Here is a 14955-nt window from a genome sequence, read left to right as displayed (position 1 = left end):
TCATACTAATTCTATGGTATATATCACTACTGTAAAAAGCATGCTATATTGTATGACATACTAGTTTTTCTTTTACATACAACATACGGTTCTGAAATTTTTAAAACCTGTAGTCACTTTCTTTTTGGCTTATTTTGTTTCTGTAAAAGTAAAATATAAAAAGTGAAACGGTTTTTACAAAAATAAATCTAAATTTAAAAAAGCATGCAAACAAATTGAAGTTCTCTTTGTAGTAAAATGAAAAATCAACTCCAACTAAGTCTTTTGAAACAGGACTTTCCAGAAGGACTTCTCTTTGGGGAAGTTTTCATTCTTTTTATTAATCTGATTTCTAAATTGCTTTTAGCACTGATCCTAATCCTACAAAAAAGGGCTCTTGTGAGATAAGAAGAACTGATAAGCAGCTGCATAACAAATACAAGGGATTAGTTAGAGACTACATCAGAGGTCCTCTACTGGATTATGCCAGGTAGAGCTCAAGGATGTTACAGATATCTCAGGGCATTGTTTTCACTTTTAGGTAAAGTTAAGCAAAGTCGAAAAGTTGAAACAATAGAGATAAAAGTTATATTAAGTAAGATAAAATGTATATGAATATATTCATAATTAGTGCCATGTTTTAATTTGCAATATGTTAAAGGCTATTGGTGGACTGCCGCTGGCAGCCAGATCGGGTCTATTTATAAGGTAGGGGGTATGTCCATGTGCTGAAAATTTTCAATTGGCTGTCCTGTACCACCTGATGGATGTGTCATGGGTCAAAATTCTTCACACAAAAGAATATGGCAGGCGAGAATATCGCCATATGTTCGCCCGTTCGGCAAACAGCAAACGAGCAAAGTTCACCGCGAAACAACTGCCGGGCGAACCGCTAGGCCATCTTTACTTCAGGTGTTAAAAGAGTTTTCCAGCACACATAAAATTGGTGACCGTCGACTCAAAATGGTATAAAAAAAAAACTGAAATTAAAGAGCAGTGTGGACCCTGCAAGTGTCAGAATGGCAGTGATGGTGGATCGGTGGACTAGTGAGGTGAGATCACTTATTTTATGTTTTTAAACCACTCTGAGTCCTCTGACAGCAATACTATTCCGTGTTAGGAAATCCTTTAACAATCTGATATATTCACAAATTGCTGTCTCATTCTGTGAACAGAGCCGATAGACTCATGGGGACGTGTTTGTAGGCCTATACACATTCTCACATGTATTACACATTTTTTGGGAGGTGATGGAGAATCATGCAGACATGTATCATAAAACATATTTATTTCTCTGCACATTTCCTCATATCATGTCACAATGAACCCTTTACAGAAATTAGCAGTTATATCATATGGTAGTAAATTTTCTTTATTAGGTTAAATTCCACAAGACAGTAAATTGTATTTCTTTCATGTGACCTTAGAAAATGACCCATGAGAAAGTGAATGTGAATAATTAAATGCTGCAATAAATTTTTATTAATTCAAAAGAAAAGAATAGTATTTTTAGAAAATAGAAAAGAGAAACTTATTCATATTAATAATTTCATTTATATCTTAACTCCCCTACCAATAGCAGTAGGGTCCAAGGTCAGGTGTTGGGGGGGGGAGGGCAACTGCCCAAGGCCATGTCCCAAAGGGGCCCCCTAGAGATTCGGATCATAGTACTTCCAATTCTGGCACTGAGCTTCAAGAGCTAGATATAACTGCTACATGGTCGGGTTCTCAAGGGGGCCCAGCCTGCCCTGAAGTGCTGTCCCTAAGATCACTTTAACAGCTTCTAAACTGAAAGAAGCTGCTTTCTTCACTCAAACTAAAGGCCCTGTTGACCCTCCTGTAGAGCTGGGAATTTGAGTACTGTGTATGCCCCCAGCTGCTCTTCCTCCCCTCTGCCCATGATGGTCTCCAGAGCACTATAATGCCCACACAGAAGCATACGTGAGGAGGCATAATTTCTCCTCGCTGATCTAGATGCTGCATCAGCTGCTCATTTAGCCGGTATCCGTGATTTGCGGACCATAAAAATGGATACGGTTGTGTGAATGAGCTCTGAGAGAGACCAAAAGAGTGTTCTTAAAAGCGGTTTCTGAGATTTTTTTTAAAGTCAGCGGCAACAATTTTTATAATATTGGCATCCTGAACCCCCTCTGTTTCAGCGCTTTTGTTCTTTCCTTCCTGTTGGGTTGTGTTGTCCTGACAGCAGCAGTGACATGTCTGTATATGTAGAGACCCCTTGAGGAGCCGGAGATGAAGATGAGAGTGGTAGTGGCTCTAACAATATGATGTGTTGCGGTGGTCTCCCTCAGGTCATTGATCCCTAGGCTTGTGCAGCATAAGGAGGAAGCACTCTTTTTCCTTTAAGGCACACCCTAAGTTTGGGTCTCCTGCCTGATGGTAGTTGGGGTGTCAGTGATGGTAGGTGTTTGGATGGGTGTAAGGCAGGGTATGTAGTGCAATGGTCAGTGTACAGTATGGTAGGAGTCAGAAAACCAGACTAGAGGTGGAAGAATAAACATTTATTTTTACAAAAAAGGGGTTGTAGTATATCCAACAACAATCTGGGCACAGTGCAAATTCTTTCTCCAGATATCGAGAGAGGGAGGCTGGCAAAGTCGCATGCTATCTTGCTAAAGTCTCTATCAAAAGAATCTCTGGCTGGTAACTGTAAACTGCAATTATGGCTGTAGTGTCCACTATGGCATACAGGTCTTTAGAGGCATATCTGGCCAGGACTTGGTGACGTGTGACAGATGTCTTAACTGTAATCCCTCACAAGTAGCAAAGTCTGGTCATCTGTAGTCACAGGTTACCTTGCAGACTCCTATGCTTGGCCATGCAGATTCTAAGTTCTTCTTTCTTTCTCTCTTTCTTGCTGTAGCAGAAGCAGCAACTTCCACAGAGATTAGTTAGTCTCTGGATCCTGAGGCCTAAGGAGAAGAAGCACATGGACTTGCTACCTCCCTCCTCACACACTCTAGTTTACTCTACTCTTTAGTCAGAAAGTTTGACAGGCCCAATCCTTCCCCTTTTTAGAGGGGTGGAACAGGGCGATTAACCCTGTCCCTGCCAACCATACCAGGCCATACTGGGTGTACAATACATTACAAAACATCACAAACCATTTGCACATACCTTCTGCACTGGCGCACTGCATATACTGCATATGACTGCTGCAGCCAATCACTAGCCTCACTGGTCTAATGCCACATACCGCTGAGGCAAATGATTGCCTGCAGCAGGCATGTGCGGTATTTGAACATGTCACCACTGCAGCAAAAACATGACGTTATGGCTACCCAGTTTCACTGGAAAAGAGGGAGCTCAGGTCAATAAGTATAATTTTTGTAATCATTATAATATTGTCACAACATTGCCAATAATAAAAATAATAAAAAAAAACATCTCTGACAACTCACTTTATAGTACTTGTCAGAAGCATCTATTCAATATATATAGTATGTCTTCAAGTCCACAAGTATATGTTAAATAGATCCTTGGATGTCCTAGGGTTCCAGCCCTTGCTGTGACTCTGTTATTACTGTAGAATTATTATTGCTGTGGCCCCTGGAGTATAGATATCCACAGACTGTAGCCCCTGTAATATTCTTCTGTATGATAGGTGCTGGGGCATCTTAGGGGTACTATATATATATATACATATATATATATATATATATAGATATATATAGATATATATATATATATTATATCAAGCTGAGTGTATGTGTGTGTGTATGTATGTATGTATGTCCGCTAAAAGAATCTGCACCGTCGCATTTACAATAAATCGCATTTGCAATTTGGAACACAGGGACATCAGGTGTCAGGGAAGGTTTTAGACCAGGTCTCAGCTCTCTAGCACATACCATTCCTGAGATATTCCCAAAAAATGCATTAGCCAATAGAAGCCTGGTCGCATAACCCTTATCAGCCAATAGTAACTCGCAGGCCCTTAGTTTCCACATACACACAGTTTTAAACCAGGTTTCCATAACAACTGAATCATTTTTATTCACTGCTGTAGGTCAGCTTTAAAGGGGCAGGTAGGGTGGCCATTCAGGCCACACTCAAAAGACTGACTTAAAAACCCTGCCCCGGTCCCGCTAAGCCATTCTCCCAGTTTGGCTACGCCCCCTCCCACTTCGCAGCTGGCGGGGATTGAAAAAATGAAGGTAAAAATCCACTTCAGCTGCAGGGGTTAGAGGGTGGTTGGCTTTCTCCCTGCAGCTCACTCTCAGACAGCAGCACTTCTCCGTGTCCGTCCAGGCCCTGTGCCGGACAGAGGACAGGGAGTCTGAAAGCCGGACTGTCCGGCCTAAAACCGGACCTCTGGCCACCCTAGGGGCAGGCTACTGTGGAGGTCACAGTTAAGGGGACGGTCCGCTATGCCTCAGTGTTAAGGGGCAGATTGCTGTAGAGGCCACTTTTAATGGGGCGGGTGTTGTGGAAATCACTGTTAAAGAAATGGGGTACTGTGGAGGTCACTAATAAAGGGGTGGCTGCTGTGGAGGTAATTGTTAAAGGGAAAGGCCGCTGTATAGGTCTCTGTTAAGGGGACAGGGAATAGTAAAGGTAACAGTTAAGGGGACGGTCCGCTATGGAGGTCAGTGTTAAGGGGTGGGGTGCTGTAGAGGTCACTGTTAAGGGGGAGGGTTGTTGTGGAGGTCACTGTTAAGGGGGCAGGATATTGTGGAAATCACTGCTAAGGAGAAGGGGTACTGTGGAGGTCACTAATAAAGGGGTGGCCGCTGTGGAGATCACTGTTAAAGGGGAGGGGGATGTGGATTTACTGTTAAGGGGCAGGCCACTGTGGAGGTCACTGTTAAAGGGGTGGGCACTGTGGAGTTCACTGTTAAGGAAGGAGGGGACTGTGGAGGCCATTATTAAAGGAACAGCGGGGTACTGTGAGGTTACTGTTAAGGCAGCGGAGTACTGTGAGGTCACTGTTAAGGGAGCGGGGTACTGTGGCAGTCACTGTTAAAGGGGCAGTTGCTGTGAAGGTCTCTGTTAATGGGGCCGAAATGGTGGCGGTCACAGTTAAGGGGACTATAACTTATGATCAGTGTTGTAGAGGTCACTGACAAGGGGGTTGGGTGCTGTGGAACTCACTGTTAAAGGGGCAGGCTGCTGTGAAGGTAATAGTTAAGGGGGTGGGCTTCTGTGGAGGTCCCATTTTGTGGAGACGGGACACTGTGAGGGGGTCAGTGTTAAGGGGTGGGGGGCTGTGGAGGTCACTGTTAAGGGAGCTTAGATGTCACTGTACTGTAGAGGTCACTGTTATGGGGGATACTGTCGATATCTTTTAACGACACACACAAACATTAAATTAAATATATGAAATATACCCGTGCGAAGCCGCGTCCTTCAACTAGTAAATATAAATGTGGTCCCCTCAGTGATAATAAGATTTTAAACTAAGACTTGTAGTTCAGGAGGGGACTTAAAAGAGTTTTCCAGATTTTTTTAAGTGATGGCCTATCCACAGGATTGTCCATCACCTCTCTGCCAACTGCTGTGGCCATCCCACTTTGATTGACAGGGCCAAGTGTGATGATGTTTTCACTACCTGGTCCTGTCAATCAAAGCAGAGAGGGCGTAGCAGTTGCAGAGAGAGCAGTGCCTCTTGGTGTAACAGCAACACCCCCGTTGCTCCTAGAGGCTCATTTGCATATATTAGAACATCATTTTTCTCAGCAATTGCATCACATATGAACATGGGACTAACACGATACAGTACCTTCAGCAGGCAAGTGCACATGCAACAGGTCAGCCGGTTTCATAGGTACAAATCTGCTGACAGATGCCCTTTTAGAACAGCAAGAATAAACAAAATTATAATCAGAAAATAAAAACTGATTAGAAAAAAGGCATATGTGTCGCTATCTGGTTTTACCTAGCAGGGAAAAAAATTGTGACAAATTCCCTTTAAGCTATTGCACTTCAAGAACTAATCTAGTCATTTAACACAGTCAGCCTCAGTCATTCCCAATAACCAGATCACATGGGATGATGATTTTATATGGACAGCCTGGCACATAAAAATAAAACTCGTCCAGGGCTCTAATGCAATAATGTCTGTTAGTGCCTCCCTCACCTAACAGCCGCCTAACAATAATATATTGGAGTGCATAGGCATCCCAAACCATTAAAAAGTAAAAAATCAAAAGTTAAATTTAAAATGTCTTTACAAAAAATGCAAAAGTAAAAAGAAAATGTTAGTAAATAAAGTAACCGTAAGAACATATTTGAGATAACCATACTTGTAATGGTATGTCCATTGTCATTTCCTTACTTCTGACTACAGTCAGCGCAGTTGATCAGGACACCTTTAGGCCCCTTTCACACGGGCGAGTATTCCGCGCGGATGCGATGCATGAGTTGAACGTATTGCACCCGCACTGAATACCGACCCATTCATTTCTATGGGGCTGTTCACATGAGCGGTGATTTTCACGCATCACTTATGCGTTGCGTGAAAATCGCAGCATGCTCTATATTGTGCGATTTTCACGTAACACAGGCCCCATAGAAATGAATGGGGTTGCGTTAAAATCGCAAGCATCCGCAAGCAGGTGCGGATGCGCTGCGATTTTCACGCACGGTTGCTAGGAGACGATCGGGATGGAGACCCGATCAATATTATTTTCCCTTATAACATGGTTATAAGGGAAAATAATAGCATTCTGAATACAGAATGCATAGTAAAACAGCGCTGGAATGCATAGTAAAACAGCGCTGGAGGGGTTAAAAAAATAATAATAATAATTTAACTCACCTTAGTCCACTTGATCGTGGCCCGGCATCTCCTTCTGTCTCCTTTGTTGAATAGGACCTGTGGTGAGCATTAATTGCAGGACCTTTGATGACGTCACTTCGGTCATCACATGGTACATCACATGATCTTTTACCATGGTGACGTACCATGTGATGACCGGAGTGACGTCATCAAAGGTCCTTTGCCTGTATTTAATGCTCACCACAGGTCCTATTCAACAAAGGAGACAGAAGGAGATGCCGGGCTTCGCGATCAAGTGGACTAAGGAGAGTTAAATTTTAAAAAAATAAAATTTAACCCCTCCAGCGCTATTTTACTATACATTCTGTATTCAGAATGCTATTATTTTCCCTTATAACCATGTTATAAGGGAAAATAATACAATCTACAGAACACTGATCCCAAACCCAAACTTCTGTGAAGAAGTTCGGGTTTGGGTACCAAACATGCGCGATTTTTTTCACACGAATGCAAAACGCAATACAATGTTTTGCACTCGCACAGAAAAATCGCGGGTGTTCCCGTAACGCACCCGCACATTTTCCCGCAACGCCCGTGTGAAAGGGGCCTTATTGTTTGGCTATGCAGACACAATAATAACACAAGCAGCATACCCAGGCTACTATCTTTATCAGTTGGTCCATCCACATGATTGACTTTTGACATTGTTCTGTTCACCTCTGATGGCATTTGACTTAAACCTGCTGATAAGTGGACACTGCTATTAGCAAAGACTTGAAAACAGACACTTGTCATTTTAGGTCAGCTATCTCTTAACTTTATCCGGTAAAATGTCAAAAGTGCCCCAGGCCACTTCTTTCTTATCACCTCTAATTAGATACAGTCAATTGCTGCTTAAAGTGCCATAGGTAAAAGGAATTCCATGTTTTATCTCAGGGATGAAGAGTAAAAGAAAAACATTCAAAGCTGGCGTTTTAAGCAGTCTCAAGTACAGAAACTACCAGCTGTGACTATATATACACATTTATATTTATTATTATTATGACCCCCAGCTAATATCCAGAGTAACTGCCATGTGCAGCGTGGACAGCAGCTCGACAGGCTGGGAGTAACTCAAAAAGGTCCCGGTAGGTTGTCAGAGGTATCTGCAGCCATGCTGACGGCAGTGCATCCCACAGCTCCTATAGGGTGCGTGGGGGAGGATCCATACAGTGAACACGACCATCGAGGTGCTCCCACAGATGCTCAATTGGGTCCAAGTCTGGGGAATCAGGGGTCAGTGTAGTACTTGGGAGTCTTGGTCATGCTTTTCAAACCAATATCGGTGTGACATGTCGCATTGTCTTGCTGGAAGATCCCATCCGCCCCAGGGAAGACAATCAGCATGTATGGTTGTACGTGATCTGCAAGGATACATTCATACCCAAATCGGTTCAGAGTGTCTTCCACATGGGTGAGTGGGCCCAGAGAATACCACAAAAACATTCCACAGACCATAACGCTGCCACCACCAGCTTGTGTTCTTCCAGCAATGGTTGCAGGGTGTTTGTCCTCTGATGTTTCTCACCTTCCACGCCAACGTCCATACATTCGATGAAGCAGAAAACGTGCAAATCCTATACTGCTGCGAAAATTGAAGCCTCTTCTGTCGATGCAACTTTGTTAGCAGGGGTGCAGTGACCGTCCACTTCAGAGCTCCATACGCAGTACGCAGTAGGGTTTGCTGAACTGTTGTCTTGTCTGGCAGCCCCCTGGTTCATTCTGCAGGGGAGCTGCTCCACTGTAGTGTGTCAGTCCTCCCTCACATACTACCCGACCTTCACCTCTCACATCAATGACACATGGTTCTCCACAGTTTGCACGGCACTTATTCACAATTATGCCATTTGTCCACTCACGATACACTTTGACCACAGCATCACGGGAACAGTTCACAAACTGCACAGTTTCATAAATACTTTTACTCTTGACTCAAAAGACAATAATTATTCCTTTTTTATGTATATAATAAGTTCCTATCAAAAGTGATCCAACCGGTAAACTAGGAGCCGAAGTCTAATTGATGTGTGTGAGGAGTGAAGGCTAGCCCATAGAGCAGTTGAAGAAGCTGAACAGCAGTCATTACTACAGTAAAAGGTATTGTGCGCTGTTGATGGCCGTCCCTCTTCCCCAATGAACCAATGACATGTGTGCATTATGATTTATTGCCTCTTTCACGGGAGCAAGTTTTCCGTGTCACTGAGGCAAAGGAGGTGTATTTCCTTCCCAAAAATGGCTTTGTATCACAGTAAGACGGATGCAAAGGCAGAGTTTGGAACACCAAAAAATGGCTATAGTTCACCCACCACTGGCAGATCCGGGGGAGGGGCAACTGCCCCCCCCCCCCCACCCGAGCTGGCGGCACAGCCCTGGTGAAAAGTGGGAGCGGCGGCGGCAGGGCACAGGGAGAGGAGCGCTTCCATTGTGGAAGCGCTCATCTCCATAGTCATCTGTATCACAATCCTCAGGACATCGATACAGATGGCTGCGCTGTGGTCGGGCAGGGGAGGGAGAGGCGTGTCCCTTCCCTGTTCCTCTGATAGGCTGTCTAGGCTGCCGGAACTAGGCCAGTAGCCTATCAGAGGCCGCTGCAGGCAGCGCAATGACATCATCGCGCCGTCTGAGCCGTACAGCGCAGGACACATAGGCCGGAAGAGGCCTGCATCGCATCGCTGACATGGAGGCAAGTATAAGTGTTTTTTTTTTATATATGTACAATACTTTTACTGGCACATCATTGGGGGGGGGGGGCTCTTGTTACTGGCACATGATGGGGTGGCTCTTGTTACTGGCACAAGATGGGGGGTGCTCTTACTACTGGCACAAGATGGGGGGTGCTCTTACTACTGGCACATGATGGGGTGGTCTTGTTACTGGCACATGATTGGGGGGCTCTTGTTACTGGCACGTGATTGGGGGCATCTATGAGGGCACATCTTACTGGCACATTATTGGGGGGCATCTATGGGGGCACTTATTACTGGCACACTATTGAGGGCACTTATTACTGGCACATTATTTGGGACACTTTTTACTGGCACATTATTGGTGGTCACTATAGGGGCATCTACTGAGGCCACAAAGAAGGGGTATTTTATATGGGGGGCTCTGTACAGTAGTATTTTATACTGTGACACATTATGGTGGGTACTATGGGGAAGGGGGGAGAGGAGTACTATGGGGTCATCTACGGGGGGCACTAAGAAGGGGAATTTTATACTTGCAAATTATGGGGGACACTGAGAGCATCTACTGGAGCACTATATATGGGTCAGTTTATACTGGTACATTATGGGGGCACTAGGAGGAATGGGGGAGAGGAGCACTACAGTATAGGGGCATTTACTGGGGGCACTATATAGGGGTATTTTATACTGGCAAATTATGGGGGCACTATGGGGACATTAGCTCAACTGGTGGCATTACAAGGGGGTATTTTTTGCACTGTCACATTATAAGGAGAATTATTTCTACTGGGGGGGGCATTATGGTGGGCTTTATTACTCCCCCATGGTATGACCCCCTAGTAGCAGCACCATCCTCTCCCTGCTCTGCTATCTCTCTGCCCCTTCTCCAAATCCTTATTATGAAATCTTTCTCATTAGGATAAAACACATCATCAGCTCCACCGAGCCCCCGGCCAAAGTGCTGAAGTGGTGTCCGAGATCCCCACATGTGAAATCTTTTTTATACACATATAGCATACACTGTGCCACACAATATACAGTGTACCTCTACACTGTGCCCCACAATGTACAGTGTACCTCTACACTGTGCCACACAATATACAGTATACCTCTACACTGTGCCACACAATATACAGTATACCGCTACACTGTGCCACACAATATACAGTATACCTCTACACTGTGCCACACAATATACAGTATACCTCTACACTGTGCCATACAATATACAGTATACCTCTACACTGTGCCACACAATATACAGTATACCACTACACTGTGCCCCACAATATACAGTATACCTCTACACTGTGCCACACAATATACAGTATACCTCTACACTGTGTAGTCTGTTCTAGAAACACCATTGTTTTGTGGTGGAGGACAGGAAATAATCTGGAAGTGCCCCTCCCGAGACCAGGCTCTGGATCCGCCACTGTCACCCACAGACAGTCCGATTAAGTATTGTATTTCTGTGTCACTGGTGCAAAGGAGGTGTATTGGACCGATCAAAAATGTCTACAGGTCACCCACAGACTGAACAGCCACATTAAACCCTAACCCTGGTTTCACACCTGAGCGTTTTTGAGAAGCGCGTTTTGTCGCGCGTTTTCCGCACGTTTTTATGCACGTTTTTGTAATAGTAAAATGCGCGTTTGACGCGCGTTTGTGTGATTGACTGCAGTGTTGTCCAATGAGCAAATATCCCTGTCTATATGACGTTTGGCCAATCATAGGGCATTGTAGGTGTGAAATTCCATGTGTGTTGGTAGAGTGTGTGGTTTGGAGTCATGGAATGCTCTAGACGGCGACGTGTTGCGGCACTTGTTGCAGCTATTGAGCTGGAATGCTTGAGGAGAAGGCGGGCCAGCAGGCGACGTTTCTGGGTCCATCCTGTGATCGCAAATAGACAGGAGAGGGGCCAGTTCTGGGCACTGTATGTGAACCTCCGTGCCCATGAGGACAAGTTTTTTGATTACACCAGGATGTCCATCCCAAGGTTAGTACGTATACGTTGTAGCAAGGTTTTTTCATGGGTTAAGCTAACTGTTTTGTGCTTTTTGTATTGTTAACCATGAACATTTTATTCTTTCCCAGCTTTGTCGAGCTCCTGGTGCTGTTGTCCCCTCATTTGCAGCGTCAGGACACCTTCATGCGGGACTGCATCCCACCAGTGGAAAGACTGGTCATTACTTTGCGGTAAGTAGCCTATTATTGTGGCCAGTGTTTGTGTGGGGGGTAAGTGATGTGTATGTTGTCAACGTGTGGCATAGATATCCCATACATGCATCATGTATCCAAATTTGGCCATGTTTTACCCCTCACTTTCAAAAAATAGTCCAAACATTTGCTTCTATTTTTTTATCTTTGGTGAATGTATTAACATTGTACATTTCCAAATTAAAAGGTGGTAACTCTGTTTAACCAACAAAGGAGCAATATTTTTTCAACAACATAAAAATATTAGAAACCTTTTTCTATATATGTGGCCTTTTTGGCTCATAAACCCTTGAGCCTAAAAATGTCTCTTTTATCAATTTCAAAGGGTTTCAAATTGCGGCCCTGAAACCTCCGCGTCGGGATCCCGCTGTGTCTCTCTGGCTCCGTGAGACTGATTGGCGGGTGGCATTTCAGTGGTGGTGGTGGTGGAGGTGCTTGGGCCCGTGCTTGTAGAGGGATATGGGTATGATGTGTGTTGTGTCTGCCATGTGTCAAGAGGGTGTTGTATGTTACTTTGTGTGTATGTGTGTGCTGGGTATGTGTGAGGGTGTTGTTGTGCATGTTGGGGATGTAGTGGGCCATATTGTGGGCCATATTGTGGGCCAGATTGTGGGCCAGATTGTTGGCCATATTGTTGGCCATATTGTGCTGGCTGCTGTGGGGCCTGCAGTGGGGCCTGCTGTGGGGCCCTAATAGACGGTGCCATCTCATAAGGGTAGATAAACTTATCAATGGTCTTAGTCACCTCCTCCCTTACTTGTGTGACCCGATTTCTGGCCACAAGTCCCATTTTATCCTCTAGACTGAGGAGAAAAAGGGCATCACATGAAAGTTTTGGCACAGGATGTGCCAGGGCATCCAGGCAGGCTATTAGCCTGTCCTCATGCCTCTCTGTTCTCCTCCTTTTATGTCGGGGCTGCTGACTTGCCTCTTGTACGGCTGGGACAGTCTGCGTGGGGCTCAACAAACTCGGAGTGGGTGGGGGGCCTGGAGGACTCATTGTCCCCATAGATGGTCCGGGCTCACTGTCCATGGTTGTGCCCTCGTCCTCTACTTCGTCCTCTTGCGCCGGGCTGGGTGCCCAGCTACTCTCGGTGCTGTGAAGTGGAAAATATAGGTAAGTATGTTCCCCATATGAAATGTAATGGATGTCATGTCATACCACATCCTCTCCTCAATGTGTATGCCCTTCACTCACCTCCGCATTTCCGTGCACGGTATCAAAAATGCCATTTGTTCGGCATGCACGTAACTGGAGCGTGCGCCTGAGGACGATCCGCTCCTCTGCTCCCTTTCTTTGCGCCTATGGCGGATAAAGGCGTCTTTCAGGCTTTTCCATTTGCCTTTGATAGTCTTGACTATGAAAAAAGTAGAAACAAAATTCCGTTAATATCTCTTTATTTTCTTACATTTGTTTCAGGTATTTAGCTACCGGACAGTCATTGGCCAGTCTCCACTTCGCCTTTTTGATCGGGAAGTCCACAGCCAGTCTGATCGTCCGGGAAACCTGCGTGGCAATTTGGGACGTCCTTCATCCTGCTGTGATGGCCCAACCACAGAAGGAGGACTGGCTGAAAATTGCGGATAATTTTTGGCAAACCTGCAATTTCCCGAACTGTGTGGGCGCAATAGATGGGAAGCATATCCGTGTCAAGAAGCCCATCAGGAGCGGGAGTCAATATTTTAATTACAAAAAAATTTTCTCCTTTGTTCTTTTTGCGGTGTGTGACGCAAACTATTGCTTCACATACATTGACGTGGGGTCCTACGGCAGCAGCTCAGACTCTGCTGTTTTGGGGCATTCTGCCTTCGGGCAAATGCTCAATAATAATGATCTGGACCTCCCGGGGAACACCACACTGCCTGGGGCCACTTCTCCGGCTCTGCCATTTGTTTTTGTGGGGGACGAGGCCTTTGCGCTGGGGGAGCATCTGATGAGGCCATACTCCAGCCGGGGACTCTCCATTTCCAGGCGGGTTTTTAATTACCGGCTGACAAGGGCACGCAGGGTGGTGGAGTGCGCCTTTGGCATTTTAGCCAACAAATGGCGCTTTCTCCATTCCCCTATTTTTTTTAAATTGGAGACCGCCATCTCGGCCGTCAAGGCAGCATGTGCTCTGCACAATTTTGTTCGTGTCCGGGATGGCTTTAACTTCGAGGATTCCCTCAGCCATTCCTTGGAGAGTCCCAATCCGAGTGGTGTGCGTGGGACCAGACACGGTGCAGCTGTCCGGGACCACCTCACCGCTTATTTTTCATCCCCACATGGGGCGTTACCATGGCAATGGGAAGCCATCTAAATGTATTAAAATTTATATTTTTCAGCTGAAAAGTGTTTGAATATTATTTTCTTTTCAGATTTGGTTGTTTATTACTAGGGTGAAATTAGAAAATTACTCATGATCTTTTGTGCATTTTGGATTTTTCACCTATATATAGTGCCCCTTGAGGATGCCCCTATAGTGGCCATCAATAGTCGCACATTATTAACAAGGGTTTAAAAATATGGGCAAAATCATGGGTCCCATTTAACTCCCCAATACTCGGCCAGTAGAATAAAAGCCAATGTGGGTGAAATAACGGATCCCATCAAGGTGCCCAATACTGGCACGTTAGAAGCACCTCACATATGCCTGCCCACCCATAGCCCACAAACAGTGTAAATTCGAAAATGTACACAATATCAATAACAACTTCGGATTAAAATCCCTCAGCCCAAACTTCGGCCTAAATTTCAAAATGCCACCACATTTGCGGATTGAGAAAGAGCGCTGTCTGGCACAAGACAGTGGAACCACTGCAAATTGAACATACTGGGCCATTGCATTGTACCAGAATGAGGGGGAGGGTGAACCAGGACAGTACTAAAAACTAAAGGGGTGAGGGGACACTATACTACATGTAATGTGCACATCATTCTTTGTAAACTAAGGCCACTGAGTGCCCATATACAAGAACAGGGATGGTGAGGCTGCTTTCCTCTAGCTGTTGCTCAAAAATCCAACTCCATGCATGCCTGCACAGGCTCCAGCAAGGAAAATACAGGGCAGCATTTGTGGAGGTGGCGTTTGACAACAGCTGGAGGGCTGCAGGTAGAGCTGGCCAGAGCTATTACATATAGTTGGGACACCACTGCACACAAGGAGTTTACTTTCACTTTACCACACACATGGAAATACCTTTTCCCTGTTTCACTGTCTTGGTGAAACTTCTCCAATCTGGCCAGATGCTTTTGGCAATATCCTCCCAGGCCTGCTGCCTGCTCCTCTTTTTTTTTTTTACTAGCTGCCA

At 45.1% G+C, this 14955-nt stretch overlaps 1 protein-coding gene across 1 annotated transcript; it reads right to left on the bottom strand.

Moving 5' to 3' along the window:
* Positions 1–11864: 11864 nt before the first annotated feature.
* Positions 11865–12995, bottom strand: LOC122933754. The gene is made up of 2 exons (XM_044288740.1): positions 12863–12995; positions 11865–12761 (listed from the first exon to the last, which is right to left on the bottom strand). The coding sequence occupies exons 1-2, from the start codon at positions 12895–12897 to the stop codon at positions 11984–11986; spliced, it is 813 nt and encodes a 270-aa protein (XP_044144675.1). The 5' UTR covers positions 12898–12995; the 3' UTR covers positions 11865–11983.
* Positions 12996–14955: the final 1960 nt, after the last annotated feature.

The sequence above is a fragment of the Bufo gargarizans genome, chromosome 4 (assembly GCF_014858855.1).
Source record: "Bufo gargarizans isolate SCDJY-AF-19 chromosome 4, ASM1485885v1, whole genome shotgun sequence".
Classification (NCBI taxonomy): Eukaryota; Metazoa; Chordata; class Amphibia; order Anura; family Bufonidae; genus Bufo; species Bufo gargarizans.
The sequence above is the reverse complement of the archived record's forward strand: the minus strand, read 5'-3'. Positions and strand labels throughout refer to the sequence as shown.

Excerpts from the sequence above, each read along its gene's own strand:
- LOC122933754 (XM_044288740.1), bottom strand. The coding sequence starts at position 12,897 with ATGGCATTTTTGATACCGTGCACGGAAATGCGGAG. Across the intron at positions 12,762-12,862 it reads CCGTGCACGGAAATGCGGAG|CACCGAGAGTAGCTGGGCAC; the intron begins GTGAGTGAAGGG and ends TCCACTTCACAG.